Genomic DNA, 18,151 nt, shown 5'->3' on the forward strand with positions numbered 1-18,151 from the left:
GCCTATCAGCGCCCAGCAGCGCAGCCGCGCGGCAGCGCTTCGCCCAATCACCAGCTCCCTTCCCTCTTCGACCGTTTAGCGCGACGTCACCTTCTCGTCTTCCCGCTTCCCGACGGCCACAGCAACCGGAAGGGGCGGGGCTAAAGCGCAGCCGGGCGGCCCGACAGAAACGGCTGCTACTCCTCCCCCATCGGCGGCGGGGGGACCGCCCGCGGGGTCACCCCAATGGAGGCGCTGGTACGGGCGGCGGGGCGAGCCCTGCTAGGCCGGGCCGCGCCCCTGCTCCAGGCCGAGCGGAGCATTAGCGCCGGCGGAGCGCGCTGGGGGCCCGTGCGGCCCGGTCTCCCCGTGCCCCTCTCCTCGCCCCTGGCGGGGCTTACCCGGGCCTTCCGCATCAAGGAGCCCCCGAAGCCCAAGCAGGTGGATCGGTGGACGAAAAAACGGGCCTTGTTCGGGGTCTACGACAACGTCGGAATCCTGGGTAAGAATCCCCCCCCGTCCCTTCCCCGCGGCAGCCCCAGGGCCGGAGGAGAGGAAGGCTGAACCCACCTGTGGGCAAGCGGCTCCTCCAACAGCGAGAGGTCTGGGGGGAAATTGGGGCCAGCTGCCCTGTGAACAGCCTCTTCTAAGACCTGGCTTCATCCTCTCTGTTCTGCCCTTCTGTTCTCAGGCGACTTCCAGATCCACCCGAAGAACCTCATCGTGGGGCCCAAGTGGCTGCGAGGCTGGCGGGGGAATGAGCTGCAGAGGTGCATCCGCAAGAAGCAGGTTGTGGGAGATAGGATGTTTGTAGACGACTACCACAAACTCAACAAGAGGATCCGGTACTTGTATAGGCGCTTCAATCGTACTGGGAAGCACCGCTAAGAGCAACCGTGGGTTCAGCACATGGAGCTGTGGTTTTGTGGCATTGCGATCAGAATAAAACCAGCTTTCACACAATTGGGTTCCAAGTGCTTTCTGCAGCCTTTGCTGTGCGTTTCTGGCCCAGTCCCAAGGTCCTGCTGCACCAGGCCTGAGCTCCTTTGTGCACGTTCTGCCCCCTCAATCACTTCTGACATACTTCTCACAGGCATCTGTTCCAGCCTGCATCCCTAAACTTGACTTGAGAGTCCTCTGTTTCTTGGCCAGCCTTCAAGCATCCTTTCGGTCTCTGTGAGCCCTAGGTTCTCACATTGTACTTCACAACTTCAGTAGACTCCAGCTTAGGTTTTTCCTCATAGCCAAGTTCTCAAGTTAGTGCTAAGAGTGCCAGCCAATACATCTTCCTGGTCACTGTTTGCTCCCTTGTCCTCCATTTATCTGTGATTAATGTTAAACATGAATGATCCAAATGTTAGTTGAAATGTATCAAAACCTGTCTTAAGAACAGAATTTGTGTCTATTTCATGCTGATGATGACATAACCCCGTACTAACGACAAGTGGCCTTTTGTTTATAATTTAGTCAGGATTTGCAAAAGTCATTCAGGCACTTAACTGTTTTTAAAAACTCTAGTTTCTAGTTTTCCATAACTGTTGTTGATTCCTTTAGAGGAGAAGGTACGGTGAGTCAAAGCTGGCATCCCTCTAGTCCAGTATCACAAAGACTATTATATACTTCAGAAAAATCTGTAAGGTGAGCAGGTATTTAGCTATCTTTTCTCCCTTAGTTGTTAATTTGACTGCTAGGTAACTGGGGAGTTATCTGCTGACTTGATGTATCCTGTTACAGAGCAAGGCTACTTTGTCTTTAAAAGCACTTGGTTGGAAGTTGCAGGGATTGAAAAGAGCTTCCTTTTGGCCTATGACTCAGGAAGGTGAAGCCAAAGTCTCTGTTCTAGCAGCTGAAGTCCATGTTTCTCAGGAGCAGGGTGGCAAACCTGTGGGACTCTCGCCAAAAGGTGGTGTGGATTCAGGAAATGTGCACAGATTCAAGTGGAGACTGAGCAGGCACCTGGAAGAGAGTAGCAGGGGGTTATTACATATGTAAACCACAAGTGTAGCAAATCCTTGGCTGAAAGTATGTCAGAAACTGGAGAAGTTCCAGAGGAAAGTATCTTGGATCCTTTGTCAGCTCTTAGTCCCTAAGCACCAACTTGGCAAGGGCTCTGTGGGCCAGTAGTTCCACAAGCTCCACCTTCTGCTATTTGCAATGGTTATTGGAACAGTCCTCAAACTGCGGTGGGAAGGTCGCCAAGCTACAGAAGCTTTATCCATTACTTGTCCCTTCACAGCTTAAAAACCTTCGGTTCCACCGAGGCTGGTGCTAGGTTACTCCTTAACCCTCAACAGCCCTATCTGCACATCATCTGGCTCTAGTCACAGCGCTGTATTAAGTCTTCACCTTCCTTGTAGTCGTGTTTTTTTGGTTCCTAGGCCAAAATCTTGTCCATCTACTAGTTTATCATGTTGGACACTAAAAGCTTTTAATGATGGCCTGTACCACCTCATGAAAGGCCACTGAAGTTCACTGTAAACCAGTCGCTTGCCACCCTACTCACCATGCCAAATGCTGTATGGAGGAGGGACTTCTTCCAGCACCTTCCTGCTTCCCTTTTTGCCCCGAATTGAAGAATCCTCCCTTCGGTTCCAGCAGGCTTCTCAACAGCCCCAAACAGGTGCCTGTTCCCAGGGGCTGCCGCCGGAGCCCCCCTTCCCCCAGCAGGCAGCAGCTGCTTCAGGGACTCCTCCGTCAGCTGCTCCGGCAGCGTGATGCCGCGCCGTACGCTGGAAGTGGGCCAGCCACGCCATATTTTAATTGCAGGGACAGCGGCTTCACCGGAGCCAACAAACGCGCTGCAGAGGCGGGGGTTAGGGAGGCCCTCCGCAGCCCGGGCCTGTAACCGGCACCAGCACCGGGCTGGGGTCCAAGGGGAAATACCCGACGGGGCGGGTGACCGTTTACCGGGGCCGGCGGGCTCAGCACCTGGCAGCGGGAGGGACCCGGCGGCCGCCCAAGGCCCTTTTGGGACCGGGAGAGATGCCGGGACGCGCCCGACCCCGCCGCCCACCGGCCCCTCCGCAGGGGCGGGCACCGCCCGACTCGCACACGCCGAGGGGGGGAAGGGGGAGGTGGGCTCTGCTCCCATTGGGCGTTCCCAAAGGCGGGGAGGAGCTTGTCCCCTCCGTAGTCCGGAGAGAGGAAGGGGGGCGGGGCTCGGCTAAATCGCCGTCTTCACGGGGCGCCTCGCTCCCGCAGGGCTGAGGAGCGCTGATTGGCTGAGGAGGAACCCACAGGCGGTGCTGATTTGCCGTTCCTGGAGAGTCCTTCCTATGTCTACTTCTGACTGGCTGTCGGCTCTAGGGGCGGGGACTCGTCGCCTATAAATTTGCGGCCCCGGCAGCTGCTGCTGTGCCGGCGCGGAGCCGTGAGGTTGCCGGTGCGGGATTCTCTCGCTGCGGTGTGCCCGGGTGTCCTGGTCCGGCTCGGCAATGTGAGTGCCCGCCCGATCGTGGGCGGCCTGCGGCGGGCGCGGATGTGTTGGGCGGGGGGGTGTGGAGCAGCAGGGAACGGGCTAGTGCGGAGCCTGTGTCCTGCCCGGCGGTGGGGCCGAGTGGCGCATTGCAGCAGCCGCAGGCAGGGCTGCCCGCACCGCGCTCCCCCCCACCCCCGCCCCGGGTGGTCCTGCTCGCCCACCCGGCGCCCCCCCCGCCTGGGAAAGGGGGTGCGTGCGTGGGCCATCCCCCCACCGGTGATGCGCGGGAGCTCCGGGCCGCCGCGCCCCCTTCCAGCCGCCGCCAACCTGGCTGGTGGCCACCGCTGCGACCAACCGCCCGGGGGCTGCCGTCCCGTCCCCTCCCCCTTCGCCGGAGCGCCCCCGCGTTGTCTTGCTGTCGGTGTGGCCCCGTCCCCCCTCCCTCCGCCCAGCGCTTGCGGCACGCTGCGGGCCGCCTCCCGGTCACCTCCCCGCGGCCAGGCGGCTGTCACCCCGGGCACGGCCGCACCCGCAAAGCCCTCCCCCCCCCACCCCCCCGGTGCTGGCCCTCCCCGCTGCCCTCCTGGGCCTGCGCTTGCTCTTGGTCCGGGGGGCACCCGGGGAGGATGGAGGCACTCAGGGCTGCTGCCAGCACTGTCCCAGCCTGGGGACACTGGGGTTCAGGTAGATTTGGGGGTGTGTGTGTGGGGGTTCTTCTCTCCTGAGCGGCTGACTGGGTTTTCTGTTTGCCCGTATGTGTGTTCCCTAGGTCTGACCCAGCTCAACAGCCTGCTCCCGGGGCTCCCGAAGGGGGAGCCCCTGGTGGGGGTCCCCCCGGGCCACCCCCAAATCTGAGCAGTAACCGCCGGCTGCAGCAGACGCAGGCCCAAGTGGAGGAGGTGAGTAGCTCTGCCAGCCGCCCTGCCTTCCCGAAGCCTGCCTGGACTCTTCTCCTACTGCTCTGCAGCAGCGGTGTTCTTGACAGGCGTCTGTTGCCGAGGGGGTGGATGCTCTTGTCACGCTGATGTCAGAAAATAGTCAATACTCAAAAGCATGGTGGCACACCTATAAAGAGGCTGGAGCAGAGATGAAATTGCTTTATGTTTGAAAGCTGCTTAATTCCAGATATGACTTCTAAGGAGCAAGCCTGTTAAATTTTTGGTACTTTGCATCGTGCATCTGTTATAGAAATAAAGCTATACAGCATTCAGAACAGCTCTTAATCCCTGCCCGCTGCTTCAAGGGAACCCTCTGTGTGCGGGCTCAACGTGTGATGTGCGGGGAACGAACGTTGCCTGACTTTCCAGGGTCAGTATCTGTGGCGTGGCTGCTGTCGTGCAGTAACGACTTTATGCCTCACTGTGGCAGCAACATGTAGCTCTAAGTTATCCTTGCTGTTATCAGGGGGTGAGCATATGATTATGTTTGGGGGGGGGAGGGGTGGCGGCGTAGGGTTGCTGGATTTGAGAGCTTTTAAAAGCAGGTGATAATGTGGGGCCGAGGACCTGGTTTAAGGGTACTTGAACTAATACTTTAGCAGGGTGTCGAGGAATTTTTCCCCTCTTAAAAGTGGACAATGACTTGAAAGCTGTTTCACATCCTGACTATTTTGCGTTGTTTGGGGCTTTCACTTGTTAGTATCTCAGTGTTAGTTATTGGCCAAGTTACTGTTCTTACTTTTTCAGCTTGCCAATATAACTGCTGCTACTGTTCTTCCTTCTGCAGGTGGTTGATATAATGCGTGTAAATGTAGACAAAGTGCTGCAACGAGACCAGAAACTGTCAGAGCTAGATGACCGGGCAGATGCACTTCAGGCCGGTGCCTCACAATTTGAAAGTAGCGCGGCAAAACTGAAAAGGAAGTACTGGTGGAAGAACTGCAAGGTGAGTTTCCTAGTGCCATGATCTCCATAATCAGAAGGAAATTGGGATAGTCTTCTCCCGCAGGGCTTTGAGAGGATAGTTGGGGCTTAATAACTATTTCAAATGCTTAGAATTCTTTCACTGTGGAAAGACTTTGAGGCCTTGGCTGTCCTACTTTCAGGGTCTGTCTTATGTTCCCTGTCTGTCAGGGAAGATGTGGACTTGTCAAACTGTTCTGAGTATTTCTCTTTGACAATCTCTCTCTCCAGATGATGATCATGATGGGAGTGATTTGTGCCATTGTGGTGGTGGTGATTGTAAGTAAGTACCGAAAAGTCCAGGATCAAAGGTGAAGAAGCACCAACTCTAAACTCTTTCTGGTTTGAGATCTGGAGGGTCTTGGTTGCATAAGTGTTAACTTCAGTCCTTGGGGAAGGGAGGTGGTGGTGCTGGAACTCCCACGATTATTGTGGAAATGGTACGCTTTACATAATAATGGAAGGAACTGGGGGTGGCCATTGTTGTAGAAATGGGAAACGCTGTCTGCCAGGTCAGGTAAACCTGTGAGTATGAGGGGCGTTTACCCTGGAGTGGGTGGGTTGGCAAGTCCCTTCCCTGGTGGGGGATTTGGAAGTCTCTGAGGGACCTTTGGTGTAACTTGCCCTTTTGTTCTTTCCTCTTTTTTTTTTTTTCCCTATTGCTTTGTCTCCAGTCTACTTTTTTACTTGAATGTAGCTCCTTCAGTCTGCAGCCTACTGTCCCCTGTCACCTTGCCTGTCTCTTCTTGCCCCTGAATCTTTCCTTCCCTTCCCTTCCACCTAGCTTCTTCATTGATTTCTTTCTTGGTTTTAATTTGTCTTCTGTATGGGACTCTGAAGCGCTCTACTGAACATGGTTAGACTCTTCAACAGCTGCTGCAGCTTTAGGGAGGGTCATCTGAGTGTAGAGGAAAGGGAAGTAGAGGAGGAGCGGGTAGCTAATGCTCCTGCTCTTCTGCAGGGAATTTTTGTGGCTTGTTTTTGGGTGTGAGCTTGTCAAATAGTGCCTGTGTGGACTCTAGCAAAATAAGAATGCCTTAATGCAGTGCCTTTGGGGATGAAGGACTTCAGCATGTGAGATTCAGTATTCTGCCTAAATAGAGCGGCAGCATGACTTAAGCTTTTCATTGAGCTTCTGAAATAAAGGCTAGTTTGTGTTGGTCAGTGACTGTGAGCCATCTGACTGAGCTAGATAGTCATCTAGATTTCTCTAGCCGTGGAGAGATGAGTACTTAAATGATTTATTCTGCCTGTCCTTATTTTCAGATGACTTGCTGTCTGAACATGGCCATTTCGGTTATTATAAAGGAGAGCCTACATGATTACCTCAGTCAAGTGCAACAGACTAAGGAGTTTTGTTACTATCTAGAAGGCATGTGTAGGAGTAAAATCTCCTACCAGAAGGAACAAAAGAACAACAGTAAGGAGTCTGGTGGGGGGTGTCAAATATTCCTTTCATCTGTGCAGACACAAGCAAGGACCCAGTGGTTTTCTACTATATTGTAGCCTTCTGGAAGACCTTGGGGTAGTGGCAGAGTGGGAATGTTTTGCTTTTGTGCTACTGGGTGGAATGTCAAAGGAAGTTCACTATATAGCAGATAGAGGTGAAGGAGACTGGAGGTATTCCAGATGAGACTGAAGGAGCCACACAGCTTTCTGATTATGAATACCTGTTCTGTTTCTGCTACTACAAAGTCCTAACTTGCAGCAGGAGTTAGAAAATACTTGGAATGGTTAGCTAGGGATTCAAAGGAAAATGCTGCTCTGGGCATGGGTATTGCAAAGTGACATCAGATGTCCCAGTTTGGCAGCTTAGATCTCTAGGGATCTTGCCTATCAAACTGAAATCCTCCTACTTGCTATGGGTTCTCTTGAATTGAGATCCAAGATGGTCTCTGCTGGAAGTAAAACTTACAGCATGGAATGCTGCAGCTTGCTGTAAGCAATACCCTTGTTCTCCTTAAAAAAATAACAAGAGATGCGAGTTGCTTGTGTGTTGTCAAACCTGGGGTTAAATGAGCCGCCTCATTCCTCAGTTTCTGCAGAGTCTTCTGAGGAAAGTGCATCTTGTCTTTTTTTATAAGCTGAGCTGTAGCCTGTAATCTAGACTGGAAAGAGGGCACTCCTTTAATTTAGGAAGCTCTACCTCTGTTCTAGAATACACTGGGATCTGTCTAAGCTTAAGAAGATGCAGGGAGGCAGGGGAGAACATCACTGGAGTTCCCGGATGGGAGTGAAGTACAAAAGCTGGGAGGACCAAAAGCTTTTAGTTTTGTTGGGTGTGCCAGGGAAGCCCCTTTCCTCCTCACAGGGCATCTGGGAAGGGGCTAGGTTTTGCATGCTCACTTCCATGCCCCAGCATTTCATTTGCGCTGAGTTCATCTCCCTGCAATTCCATCCCTCTCCACCTTGGGTGAGGGCAGAGATGAAGATCTGGAGTGAAGCAGCCCTCGTCCCCTGAGCACTTCCCTAATTCCCTGTGGAACTGAGATGTGATGGACGGTCAGAAGTGCATCTACTGAAGAGGAGCCAGGGCCTGCTTTTACTACTTACTGCTATCATTTTAGGGGGTGGGCATACAAGCTTGAGGCCCCCAGACCAGCAATTCTCTTGAACTCTTCTAAACAAGCCTTTGGTGCCCCATTCCTCCTGTTCCTCTGGGGGCTAAGGTCCCCCTAGGCTGTCTCTTCCATTTCTTTCTCTTAGATGTTGTATGTTGCCTCTTCTTCTGTTCCCTTTCCCCTCCTTTGTGTCTCTGCATGGGCAAGAAAAATCACCAAGGCCCTCTGAGTAAAAGCAAGGGACTCTGCTGTCCACAGCATTATAGCCACTCACGCACGTGCAGTTTATTTCCTTCCTCTATAAACACAACTGTAATCTCTGGCATGTTATAGTAATCAGCTCATGTACTTTAAATGGTCTCTAAGAAACACAATTCACCACCTTATTGAGTCTGTCTGGTCTGTCAGTGGATGGGGAAGGGCTGGGATACCAAACTTGTTTTGGAACTCTTTTTTTTTTTTTTGTCACTTCCATACTCTACACACACCTGAAGTTCTGGCCCTCAAAACAGCAGGTGGTCTTCCATTGCAATGGTGGTAGTTCCAGTTGTACTGCAACCGTGTGCTGGACTGACTTCGTGGTAAGTCTGTAACAAGATGTATGGACCAGCAGCGCTGGGGAAAGAGGCTGCCCAATCCAACTCTACTTCTGTTCACCAAGTGTCCAGACACTGAGTAATGCATGGGGAGGTGTCTGGGGGGCACCTCGCTGAATGGGAGGGTGTGTTGCTGGTAGCTGTAGTTCCTTGGGCTCTGCTGCTTTTGCATTTCAGCAGCCTGTCCTCAGATCCTTAAACCCAGAAAAAACAATTCTCCATTGGTGTTATGACACGTGTTCACGATCTAAGAGTAGGATGCTGTTCACAGTGTATCTTGGAGCATGACTGGAATAAAGGTAAATGCCCCCTTGTTTTGCTTCACTGTATACTTGAAACTCATTAAAAAGACTTGACAGAGCTTTGTCCAGTGCGGACTTATTTTAAAACAAAGTACTTCTGCCCTCATATCTGCTCCTGCTGTTACAAACTTCAGGTTGTAAAACAGTAGTCCCTGTGACTTGTGGTTCCCTTACAACCAATCTTTGTCCAGTCTTAAACATCACCAAAATCATACCAGAACAAGGCATGGCCATTGTGAATTTGGAGCAGTGCAGCTAGGCTAATTCTTCAAAAGATGAAAGCCTTCCTGGGAAAGGAGGGAGACTGGACTGGCTGGTGGATTAAAGCAGCATGTACAGTCTAAACTTCAGCACAGATCAGGCCTGCACAACCTGAATGAACTAGTCACGCTACAATTCCTGCCAAGTGTGTGTTGTAGTTCTTTAAAAGTATAATTAGAAATTCAGGCCCTGCCTTTAAACATATACAACTCCCATATCAACTGCTTCATCCTGACACCTTCTGATTTGGTGGGGCCTCAACTTTACTGCTCTTAAATGGACGTGTCTTAAACCTTCATGTTTCTAGATGCCCTGAGCCTTGTTCTGGTCTTTCTTGAGGTTTCTATGTACTGATTGAAGAAGGACGTATGCTCTCATCAGCCTGTGGGCTGTTGGTTTCTTGGCTCAGCTGGAGAATAACCAAATGATAGTGGGGAAGACACAACATTTTTCTTCAGAGTAGGAATGCAGCATCAACACTTGTTAAACAGACCTGGTTTCCCTGTGAAGCGACAGAGGTTCCTGCTCTGAAGTATCCACTGGGGTTGGAAGCCTTAACTTGGCGAAAGAGGCAATAACGGGGAAGTATAGAGGTTTTATCTTTGTTCTGACCTCTAAGCAAATAATTACTTTCTGAAACATGTAAGAGATGAGGATATAGGTTTTACAAAGTAGGCAACTCAGCTGTGCCTGTTGGATATGTGAGTTCAGCCCAGTGTTTCTTCCAGGTTCCCTACAATGCTCCCTCTAGGGACATGTAAGTGGGTGCCTTCACAAAACTTCCCCTGTTTACAGCCCAGAATAAAGTTGCACTTCAGCTGCCATGCTTCTGGTAATCTTTGACCTATTTTTTTGCCAGAGAGAGTTGTTCAGAACACCCTTATTTGCTCCCCGGTTTTCCAATATAAACAGCCCTATAACGTCCTTTCAGTGCATAGACCTGCTAAATGATTCTTGCAGAGGCCAAAATAACTTTTCACATTCTCTCCTGCCAGGCTTCTTTTCCAAAAGCGCTATTTTTTTTTTTTAATATAAATTTGCCATAATCTCCAAATACTAAGCTTTTTTTAGTTCGTTGCCTTTAAGGATATACTTGGAATCTGAAGGCGCTTTTGTCTCTTATGCTCACAAGACCCTTTTAAATATTGCACATTGGTAAGTGTAAAGAACTGCAGGACTGAACACAGCCATGCCTCTGGTGTGTTCCTGATCTCTGTGGGTTCCCTCTGTCCTTTCACCAGCAGCGCTGCTGCTCTTAATTTCTTGACGTAGCACATCTCCACCCCTTAGCTTTTACTGAACCTGTCCCAAGAAACTGGTAACCCTCTCCTCAAATTCCTTCTAGGTTTGACCTCAATCCGTGCAGGCCAACCTCGCATTTATCTGTCCGGCTTCTCCAAGCACTCCAGCAAGCAGAGTTTAGTTCTTCTAAAGGTATTGTTTATTTTCTGAAGTGGTTGTTTTGTCACTTTCTAGCTTCTCTAGACACTTACACTTATGCTGTACTTCCATGCATTTCCAGTATTACCTTTTTTTTTTCTTTAATAAGAATTAAGGTATCTGTCAAACTGTGACTGCCACACTGTTAAGAAACAAGTTTTCAGCAGATAGCAGGGCATGCCTGCCTGTGGCTCTCTGTCCCTGTGTTCCCTGCCTTCTCAACCATCCTCTGCTTAGTTTTTCTCCTTGCTGGAGGGGCTGGCCCATTCTTCCCTTTCTTCCAGTACTTCTTTCCGTTCCTCCACTCCCACTACACTCCAAGTTTTTTTAGAGTTCTCAGATCCCCCAAATTCATCTGATCTCACAACTGGAGCCCTCAGACTTCAGCATCCCTGCATTGCCCAGACTGTCTGTATGCCTTTTCTCTGCTAGCACGTGATTTCCAAATGCTTTTAGCCCTCAATCAACTGGCAAATGTCTGCCACCACCCTGGTCCCACAGGCCCTTTATACCCCATCTCTGTGGGTTGTTCCACAACCCGAAAGAGTTCACATTTCTCCTTGTGTTTCAGCAGCAACAAACACTTCCACAGTTCCTCTGCTATTGTTTTTAAGCTCCTGATCTCATCCCTCTTCTCCCTCTGTAATTTCCCCATCGTGTAAACTTTCCTTTTTCTCATCCTCATTCCTCTTAAGCACATGGAACTACTCACTTCCATGCTGCTTACTCCTGCAAACCAAACCACTTTAATACTCTCAACTTACCCACAAAATTATTTTTCTCCTCCTGCACTTCCCTTCCCCCTTCAAGCACTTTTATTCCTACTTCCGTGCCTTCCTCCTGCATGACAGATGCTTCCAGTCCAAAAAGACAAAACTTGCTTTTCTTCAGTGTTGTATGACCTACAGTTGTTCCTTGCGTCTTTTCTATGTCCTTCAAATAACTGTGCTATGCTTCTAACATACCTATGACTACTGAGCATTTACATACCCTCAACTTTCTCCTCTTGTACAAATTCACCCCATCTCAGGCCTTTAATTTACCTTTTGCTGACTGACAAATCTCTAGATGCATACTTTCTCCCCTTTCCTGTAGTACTTCACATTCTCAGCAAAACACTCCATTTTCCACACTCTCACTCCAGGACAGCTGGACTTGCCTCTTGTTTTCAGCCAGACCAAGCTCACTATACATCTGTTGAGCCAATAATTTGTGGTCCTGTCAGCCTACAAGAAGTATAGGGATGTTCCTGGGAGGATCACCGGATTTCTCCCAAGATGGCAATTTTTGCACTGATCCTTAGGACAGGAAGGGCTAATCTATTTACCAACTTGTATAATGACTTCATGTTTGTACAGGCTTTTAACTCTGGATTTACAGCTACCCAGAATGGGGCCATTAGTTTGAGTTCATCAGTCAAAGCCCATTTTTTGCATTTTAACACTTTTACAGAGCAGAGATATTATGGTGTAAGCTTCCCCTGGGGACTACATCACGTTCTTCTACAGCTCTATTTCTTTATGATGTTGAAGAGAATTTAATGTTTCAAGTAGTTATGCCTCTGATTAATCTTCCTTAATTACCCACTTTAATATGCGTGATGCAGTGGGTCACATCAATTTTATCACAAGGTACCGTGTGATGTGAAGAATCGTGTCTTACTCTTTGGCTATTCTGGAAAGATCATGCTCAATGTATGAATCATCATACGTTTATGATATACAGAGACTGTTTTAGGTGTTGCACCTGCTCTTTGTCCTTTCTTGATTTGGAGGTGGTTTTGAGAAGCTAACAGCTTTGTGTCCAACATCAGGTTTTTGCTCATTCACGTCCTAGAAACTACCCAAGGTGGCAGTCTGTAGTACTGAATTCATGACCAAGCGCTGGGCTATGGGCGCAGTTACTCTTCTATTTACCTTGTTTTTATTGTGACCAAACTTACTTTTTTGTTTTAGCCACTAAACCTAGCTTTTAACTCTGCCTCTTGGGCAGTGTTTTTACAGAACATGAAAGTCCCTTCATTACGGCAACTTTGAGATTTCATTCTTTCATTACTCACCCTCATTTACTTCATTTAAAATCACCCATAAACACAGCAAGTGGATTTTTTTTTTTCCTCCCATGTTTGTGGAAGTCCTGACTTTTTCAAGTGGGGGCCTCCCAGGGGGAACACAGGTTCCCACACCTCTAAGTGCCTGTGGTTGCAGGCTTCTCCTTCCCGCCTGACAGCCCCTCTTGCTGAAGGACACTACCTGAATCGCTTCTATTTCCAGCAGAGACCTCATTCACTTTCAGACAAAGGTCATCAGCTGAGCACTGGGATAAAGTTTGAAAAAACATGCATATTTGTGTAATGAAGAATATAGTGTTCAAGTCCGTGAGGAGGAAGAAAATCACCTCTCTGCTGGGAAGTGAAAAGTGCATTTAGGTAATCAAGGCAAGAGCAGTACAACAAGCATGTGTTTAACATCTCAAAGGGAAGAATTAGGCAACAGTTTATATACTGCAGTAAAATCCTCCAGCAGTGCATCTACCTTCATTTTTAAAATATCTGAAGTTCTTCTTTTGTTATGATTAACTAGTTTTTAAATTTAAAAGAGGCTGTTTGTAATGTGACTGGATACTTGCTATCACAGGTCTTTGCCTAAGCTATATGCTTAAATTCTGGTATCTGTGTTTGTTTCTGGTCAAGCAGATAATCCTGTTTGTTAAGGACATCACCCTTGCTCTCTTGATACCACACAAAGTGCTGTGTAAACAGCATTGCAGCAGAAGTCTGCGTATTTGTAAAAAATAGAATGGCAAGCTTACCGCAAGAAATAAGATGTGTGCTTTTATGCGAAGATCCCTAAATTAGTTCCTGAGAATAGGACCATCTTTGTCCCAGCCTTGATTACCTATGCAGTCCATTCCAATAGACTAAAGCTTTCTCTGAAAGGATCTTAGATTAAAGCCTGCAGCACTTCTGTGCTTCACAGTCCTCAGCAGAGCCTCTGTGGGTGAACCAGAGAAGGGATGAGTGGAGCAGAGCAGGCACTGCATAACCTATGCTATTCTGAGCCTCTTTTGCAGGATCTCATGGCAGCAGAGATGTTGTTTGGGATGTTTCCGAGGGTGTGCATATGCACTTTGGTTCCATAGCTCCTATGTAGAGATCAGTTTATCCCGAATACTCTGGCAAATGATCAAAGAGCTGGACGTACATGTGTATGGTTTATCACAAGGAAGGACACTGCTATACAGCTAAGATCCACCAGTGCCACACAGGCAGCTTAATAAAGGGAGACCTTATTCTGCCAGGGGTGTTTTGTCCTGACCTAAGAGTGGCAGCAAGCACCAACCACCTCCCCAGAGTATTGTCCATAATATAAATTGAGCTTATGTCAATGGCTGTCATCTCTCAGGGCTATACAAGTAGCCTCTCCTCTCTGGGAGGGGAGGGTGGGTGGCCTGGTCTTTGGATCAAAGGTGGACATTAAGAACTAGGAAAGAGCAACCAGTTTCCAACCTTAGGAAAAGCTTAACAAACTCAGCCTGTGGAGAGACTTGTACCCCAGCTGAAACGCCATTCCTGTCCCTTGTCATACCACACAGGAGGCCAGTCACACCTGCCAAACCTCTTTAATTAACAACAGACCAGAACTGTGGCAGCATCCTTGTTGCAGGGAAAAGAAAGCACGCACGCACACGTAGTGTGCACGTGCAAGGAGTGTAAGGAAACCAAGTTGACATCTCCCCAATATATACATTAGATCAACTCTCATCCCTGGTGATCCCCAGAGTGATAGTATTTTATGAGACCGAAGAATTCACCTACAGTAGTGAAAGCAATGAACCCAGACCAACCACAGTGCAGTCTTCGCTGTGGTCCAGGTAGGGCACCCCAGGAATAAGGAAATGCAGGTCCCGCAGAGAAAGCGTGCAACTTTTGCTCCAATTGCCACCCATCGGAACTGTGGAATAAGCCATGCCTCACTCATGTGCCACTTCACCGTCCCTGCTCAGCCCACGGGGTTCCAGGCTGTTGTAAGATGGCAGCATGGTCACTACAGCCTCAACAGTGAAGCGGTGTGGAGCACTGAGACCTGGTGCCTCGTCTTGGAAAGCAGTGTTATCGTGACTGTTCGGAGGGGGTCCTGGTGGGGAGAGCTGCTGCCGGGAGCGGAACCAGCGGAAGCCCAAGATAAAGGTGATGGCGATGAAATCCAGAATCAGCTCTGCAAGCTCCATCACAGATAGGACAGAGGATCCAAACCAGAGACTCCACTGGTTCCCAAGCTGGGACAGCAGAGTCACTACCTGCAAGAAACAGAGAAAGGGCAGTGAAGACAGCCCTCATTCCAGCCTTTTGCCTCCCTGCCTGCTCCCACTTGCAGTGTGTGTGGGGTTCCTCCCACCCTGCCACGGGAAAAGAGACTGGATAGCCAGCAATGCTGCTGGAATGAATGCCTGCCAATACAGAGGGACATCGTAGGGGAATGGGTGGCTAGAGAGGACGTGGCAGTAAAGTGTGTACCGTGAAGGCTGGCGACTCCCCATTGGTCTTGTAGTTCCACTCCTCAAAAAAGATATTCACTTTGGCAACTCCGTTCCTGTAAATGAAAGATGGGGCTCAGTAACCCCAAATCTGCAATCCCTGCATTTCTTCACCAAGCTTAATTGACTTCTCTGTCCCCTTCTGCCCCCTGTCCTCCTCCTATGTATACTACCCAGAGGCTTCCCCATCTCCACAGTTACCTCATTGTGCACTAAATACAATCTTTGGTACTTACAGTGCACTTCTGAGACTGTGCTGTGAAACCAAATGTTTGTGGGTTACATTGGCTAAGTACAAGGTCATGCATGGCTCTCCTTCCCACTCTTCCACTAGCCCTTACCATGACTCCAGACCAGCAGCCTGGGGCTTCTTATTTTCATACTAGCAGCTGACCCTTTTCAGACTCTTCACTTGGATTCCCAGTCCTTGTTGAAGTCTTAGTTTATCTCTACTCTGTCTCAAATCCACTGGCCTTGTCCATGGGTCCCATGCATAATCTCTTCCCGTAAGTGATTTAATCTGAACTATGACCCCCCAACGTACACACTCCACTGGGATGATTTCTGGTTCAGATGCAACCTCTGTTAAGGGGCGCTCACCTCTTAGATGTGATATTGTATTTGTTCTGTTGTGAAAGCATGTAAAAAACCCAGTCCTGAAATGAAAGTGCAATAAATTGCGTTACATGACCACAGTCACCTCCTGTAGGTTTAGTACCAGTTAAAGAAAGACTAAATGGGAGTTCGGAGCAGTACTGGGGAAACCCTCTCCTTACCTCTGAGACAGCAGAAGGCCATCGGGAGTATCCAGCTGACAGCTGGTATTCAGTCATTCTGGAAGACAAGAAGCCGTGTTAGCTGTTGAAGCTGTAGGAATGCCAGGTTTCTCAATCCCCAGGGACACCTGGAAACTCCCTCCCATGCTGAAGTTCTGCCTACTTCCCAGTGAGCTTCTGCACAGTCCTCAGGAGCTCACCCCCAAGCTGACACTGATGCTCCTCAGCCATTTTGGCTTCCTGATGGGAGAAATATCATTTTGGGTTGCAGCTCCACTATTGACTCAAGCTTTTGCCCTGGTCAATTAATGCTTTCCAACATCTCTAGGAATAAAGAGTTCCCAGTCTACCTGATTGACGATCAAACTTACTTGCAAGGTTTCCGACATTTGTGGAAACAGCCCAGCACATCAGCTTTGAATTCAGCTAGGAGTTTGTAATAGCAGTAGCCTGAGCAGCAGAGAAAGTAAATCCAGTAAATACAGTATCTGTATACAAAAAATGATGTGCAACAGCAAGCAAAATCCAGAGAAGGTTTCCTTCCACAAGCTCAGAGGGACTAACCATCCCAGACAACAGTGTCTTTTGGATGTCCCACACCAGGAAGCTCATTGAAGACAATGAGGAGATAGATGTACATGAGGTGGACCAGAAAGGTTCAGGTGGGCATGAGCTTTACTATTCCTCCTGTCCACTTACCCCAGGCCACATGCTTTGTGTAGTCACAGTACTCTGCTCCAGCGGGTAAGGGATAGAAGTAATACGCACAGCCACAGCGCTCTACCATGTTGAGCTGAAAGCAGGAGCGAATGCAGACCTGGAGGCATACAAGTTAGAAAAAGTTGAACAAGGGAACCAAACCCACTGCAGCCTGTATCACATCATATTATTAACAGTGCCCACAGACACGCGTGGCTGTTAGGGGACTGAAGCATTTCAGAAAAGTAAAGAAAAAAGCCGACACAGAACCGGTGATAATGAGTTACCTGTTCAGTGTAGCGGGATGAGTACAGATTTTGAACTGGCACGTCACTGCCATCCTCTGTGCAATCACTGTAACTGCCCCCAAGGCGCACAGTCATCTCCTAGAATACAAATAGTCATTACACACAACAATTGGCACTTTGCTGTCTTCCTTCTATGCTTCACGCCAGTCGCTGCTTGAAGTTCATATTCCCGCTGCTTACCCCTGCTGCTTCCTCACCTTTCTCATGCTGATGGAGGTCTCAATACCCGGACGCACATTGAAACCCCCATCATCCATGAAGGCTGGCTCATTCTGATCATGGACCATGACCCTGGCTCCTGTCACCGTGGATAACAGAGGGATGAAATCATTCTGTTCGGTGCGCACCACCAGAGAGAGACCTGAGGGAACGTCACAGAGCAAGGGATGTCATGGCCGGCCATCGTGCGGGAGAAGAGGGCATCCAGAATGGTTAAGAAGTGAGTCCGTAAGAGACAAAGGAAGAGACACATCACCAAGGGCTGCACCAAAGCTGGGCAGTAATTGAGGGTGGCTGGAGAGAGGCCAGAAACAAAGCTGGAGGCTCCAGGAGAAAACTGGATTTCTTCCGTGTGGCTTAGAAAAAGCAGAAATAGGAATTGAGAGAGATTTCCTGGAGACACTTGGAGCCGGATAGAAGATAGAAGAAAAGCCAGAAGATTGGGCGTAGAGAGGTTCCAGGAGGTTTGGGAACACAAGCAGGTCAGTTGCTGGAAACAGGAAGGAGGAGCACAGCACTGGAGCTCAACAGGGGACTTCAGGAAGGGCCAGCACTGGTCCAGAGGTAGCAACAAACATAAGGATCAAGCACTGATGGGAGAGAGAGAGTTCAGTGGGGCAGCAGTGAGGGACAGCCATGTCTGTGAGACAGCCATCTCCACATGGGTGAAAACAGAGCTTGGGCAAGACAGAGCAGGGCAGCAACCTGCCAGCACAGCAGCATGCCCATAACTCCTCCTAGGAAAACAGAGCAGAGCTGTCCTCCTTACTCACCAGAGTGCCTCTCACCCACCATTATTGATCCCAGGCAGTGAGGAGGTCCACAGGCTGCTGCTGTTGTCATTAAAGGTATAGCAGTTCCCATACAATGGATGGTGGAAGTGGGTATAATTCCTGAGATGGGAACAGAAACATTCACATGGGGTGAGAAGGGCTGTGAGACCAAGGGAAGGGCTTTCTGAAAGGAACAACTCTGTTTTCCACCTTCAGGGAGAGAGGCTTAAAGCAGATGGGCAGTATTTGTTATGTAAACTTGCTTGAACAGGGAAAAGCAATTAAAATGTGCTGTAAAAAATGTCCTGGTGCTGGACAGGTTTTTACACCAGGTTTTCATCCTGCTAACTCTTGAGAGCCCAAATGGGTTTTTGCCAGTACC

General features: G+C 49.3%; 3 protein-coding genes across 3 annotated transcripts in view; 2 read left to right on the top strand and 1 right to left on the bottom strand.

The window, feature by feature from the left end:
* Window positions 1-125: 125 nt before the first annotated feature.
* Window positions 126-966, top strand: MRPL51 (mitochondrial ribosomal protein L51). Its single transcript, XM_082487613.1, has 2 exons — window positions 126-481; window positions 671-966. Exons 1-2 carry the CDS (start codon window positions 226-228, stop codon window positions 865-867), a joined length of 453 nt encoding a protein of 150 aa, XP_082343739.1. The 5' UTR covers window positions 126-225; the 3' UTR covers window positions 868-966.
* A 1,995-nt stretch (window positions 967-2,961) lies between these two features.
* On the top strand, window positions 2,962-5,613 carry VAMP1 (vesicle associated membrane protein 1; the record flags this gene model as incomplete). The annotated part of the gene is made up of 5 exons (XM_082485293.1): window positions 2,962-3,053; window positions 3,286-3,459; window positions 4,167-4,296; window positions 5,123-5,281; window positions 5,530-5,613. The coding sequence occupies 5 exons, from the start codon at window positions 2,962-2,964 to the stop codon at window positions 5,611-5,613; spliced, it is 639 nt and encodes a 212-aa protein (XP_082341419.1).
* An 8,459-nt stretch (window positions 5,614-14,072) lies between these two features.
* SCNN1A (sodium channel epithelial 1 subunit alpha) overlaps window positions 14,073-18,151 on the bottom strand; it is a 6,572-nt gene continuing 2,493 nt past the window's right edge. The window contains 9 exon segments of the mRNA XM_082485414.1: window positions 14,073-14,757; window positions 14,975-15,050; window positions 15,595-15,650; window positions 15,771-15,828; window positions 16,142-16,220; window positions 16,470-16,587; window positions 16,757-16,855; window positions 16,975-17,138; window positions 17,789-17,979. Of these exon segments, the coding sequence (XP_082341540.1) occupies window positions 14,431-14,757; window positions 14,975-15,050; window positions 15,595-15,650; window positions 15,771-15,828; window positions 16,142-16,220; window positions 16,470-16,587; window positions 16,757-16,855; window positions 16,975-17,138; window positions 17,789-17,979 (1,168 nt within the window). The 3' untranslated portion in view covers window positions 14,073-14,430.

The sequence above is a fragment of the Vanellus vanellus genome, assembly GCF_965231255.1.
Source record: "Vanellus vanellus genome assembly, chromosome: 1".
Taxonomy (NCBI): domain Eukaryota; kingdom Metazoa; phylum Chordata; class Aves; order Charadriiformes; family Charadriidae; genus Vanellus; species Vanellus vanellus.

Bases quoted from the DNA above. Each gene is read 5' to 3' on its own strand.
- MRPL51 (XM_082487613.1), top strand. From the start codon at position 226: ATGGAGGCGCTGGTACGGGCGGCGGGGCGAGCCCTGCTAGGCCGGGCC. The intron at 482-670 runs GTAAGAATCCCC...TTCTGTTCTCAG, and splicing joins CGACAACGTCGGAATCCTGG to GCGACTTCCAGATCCACCCG.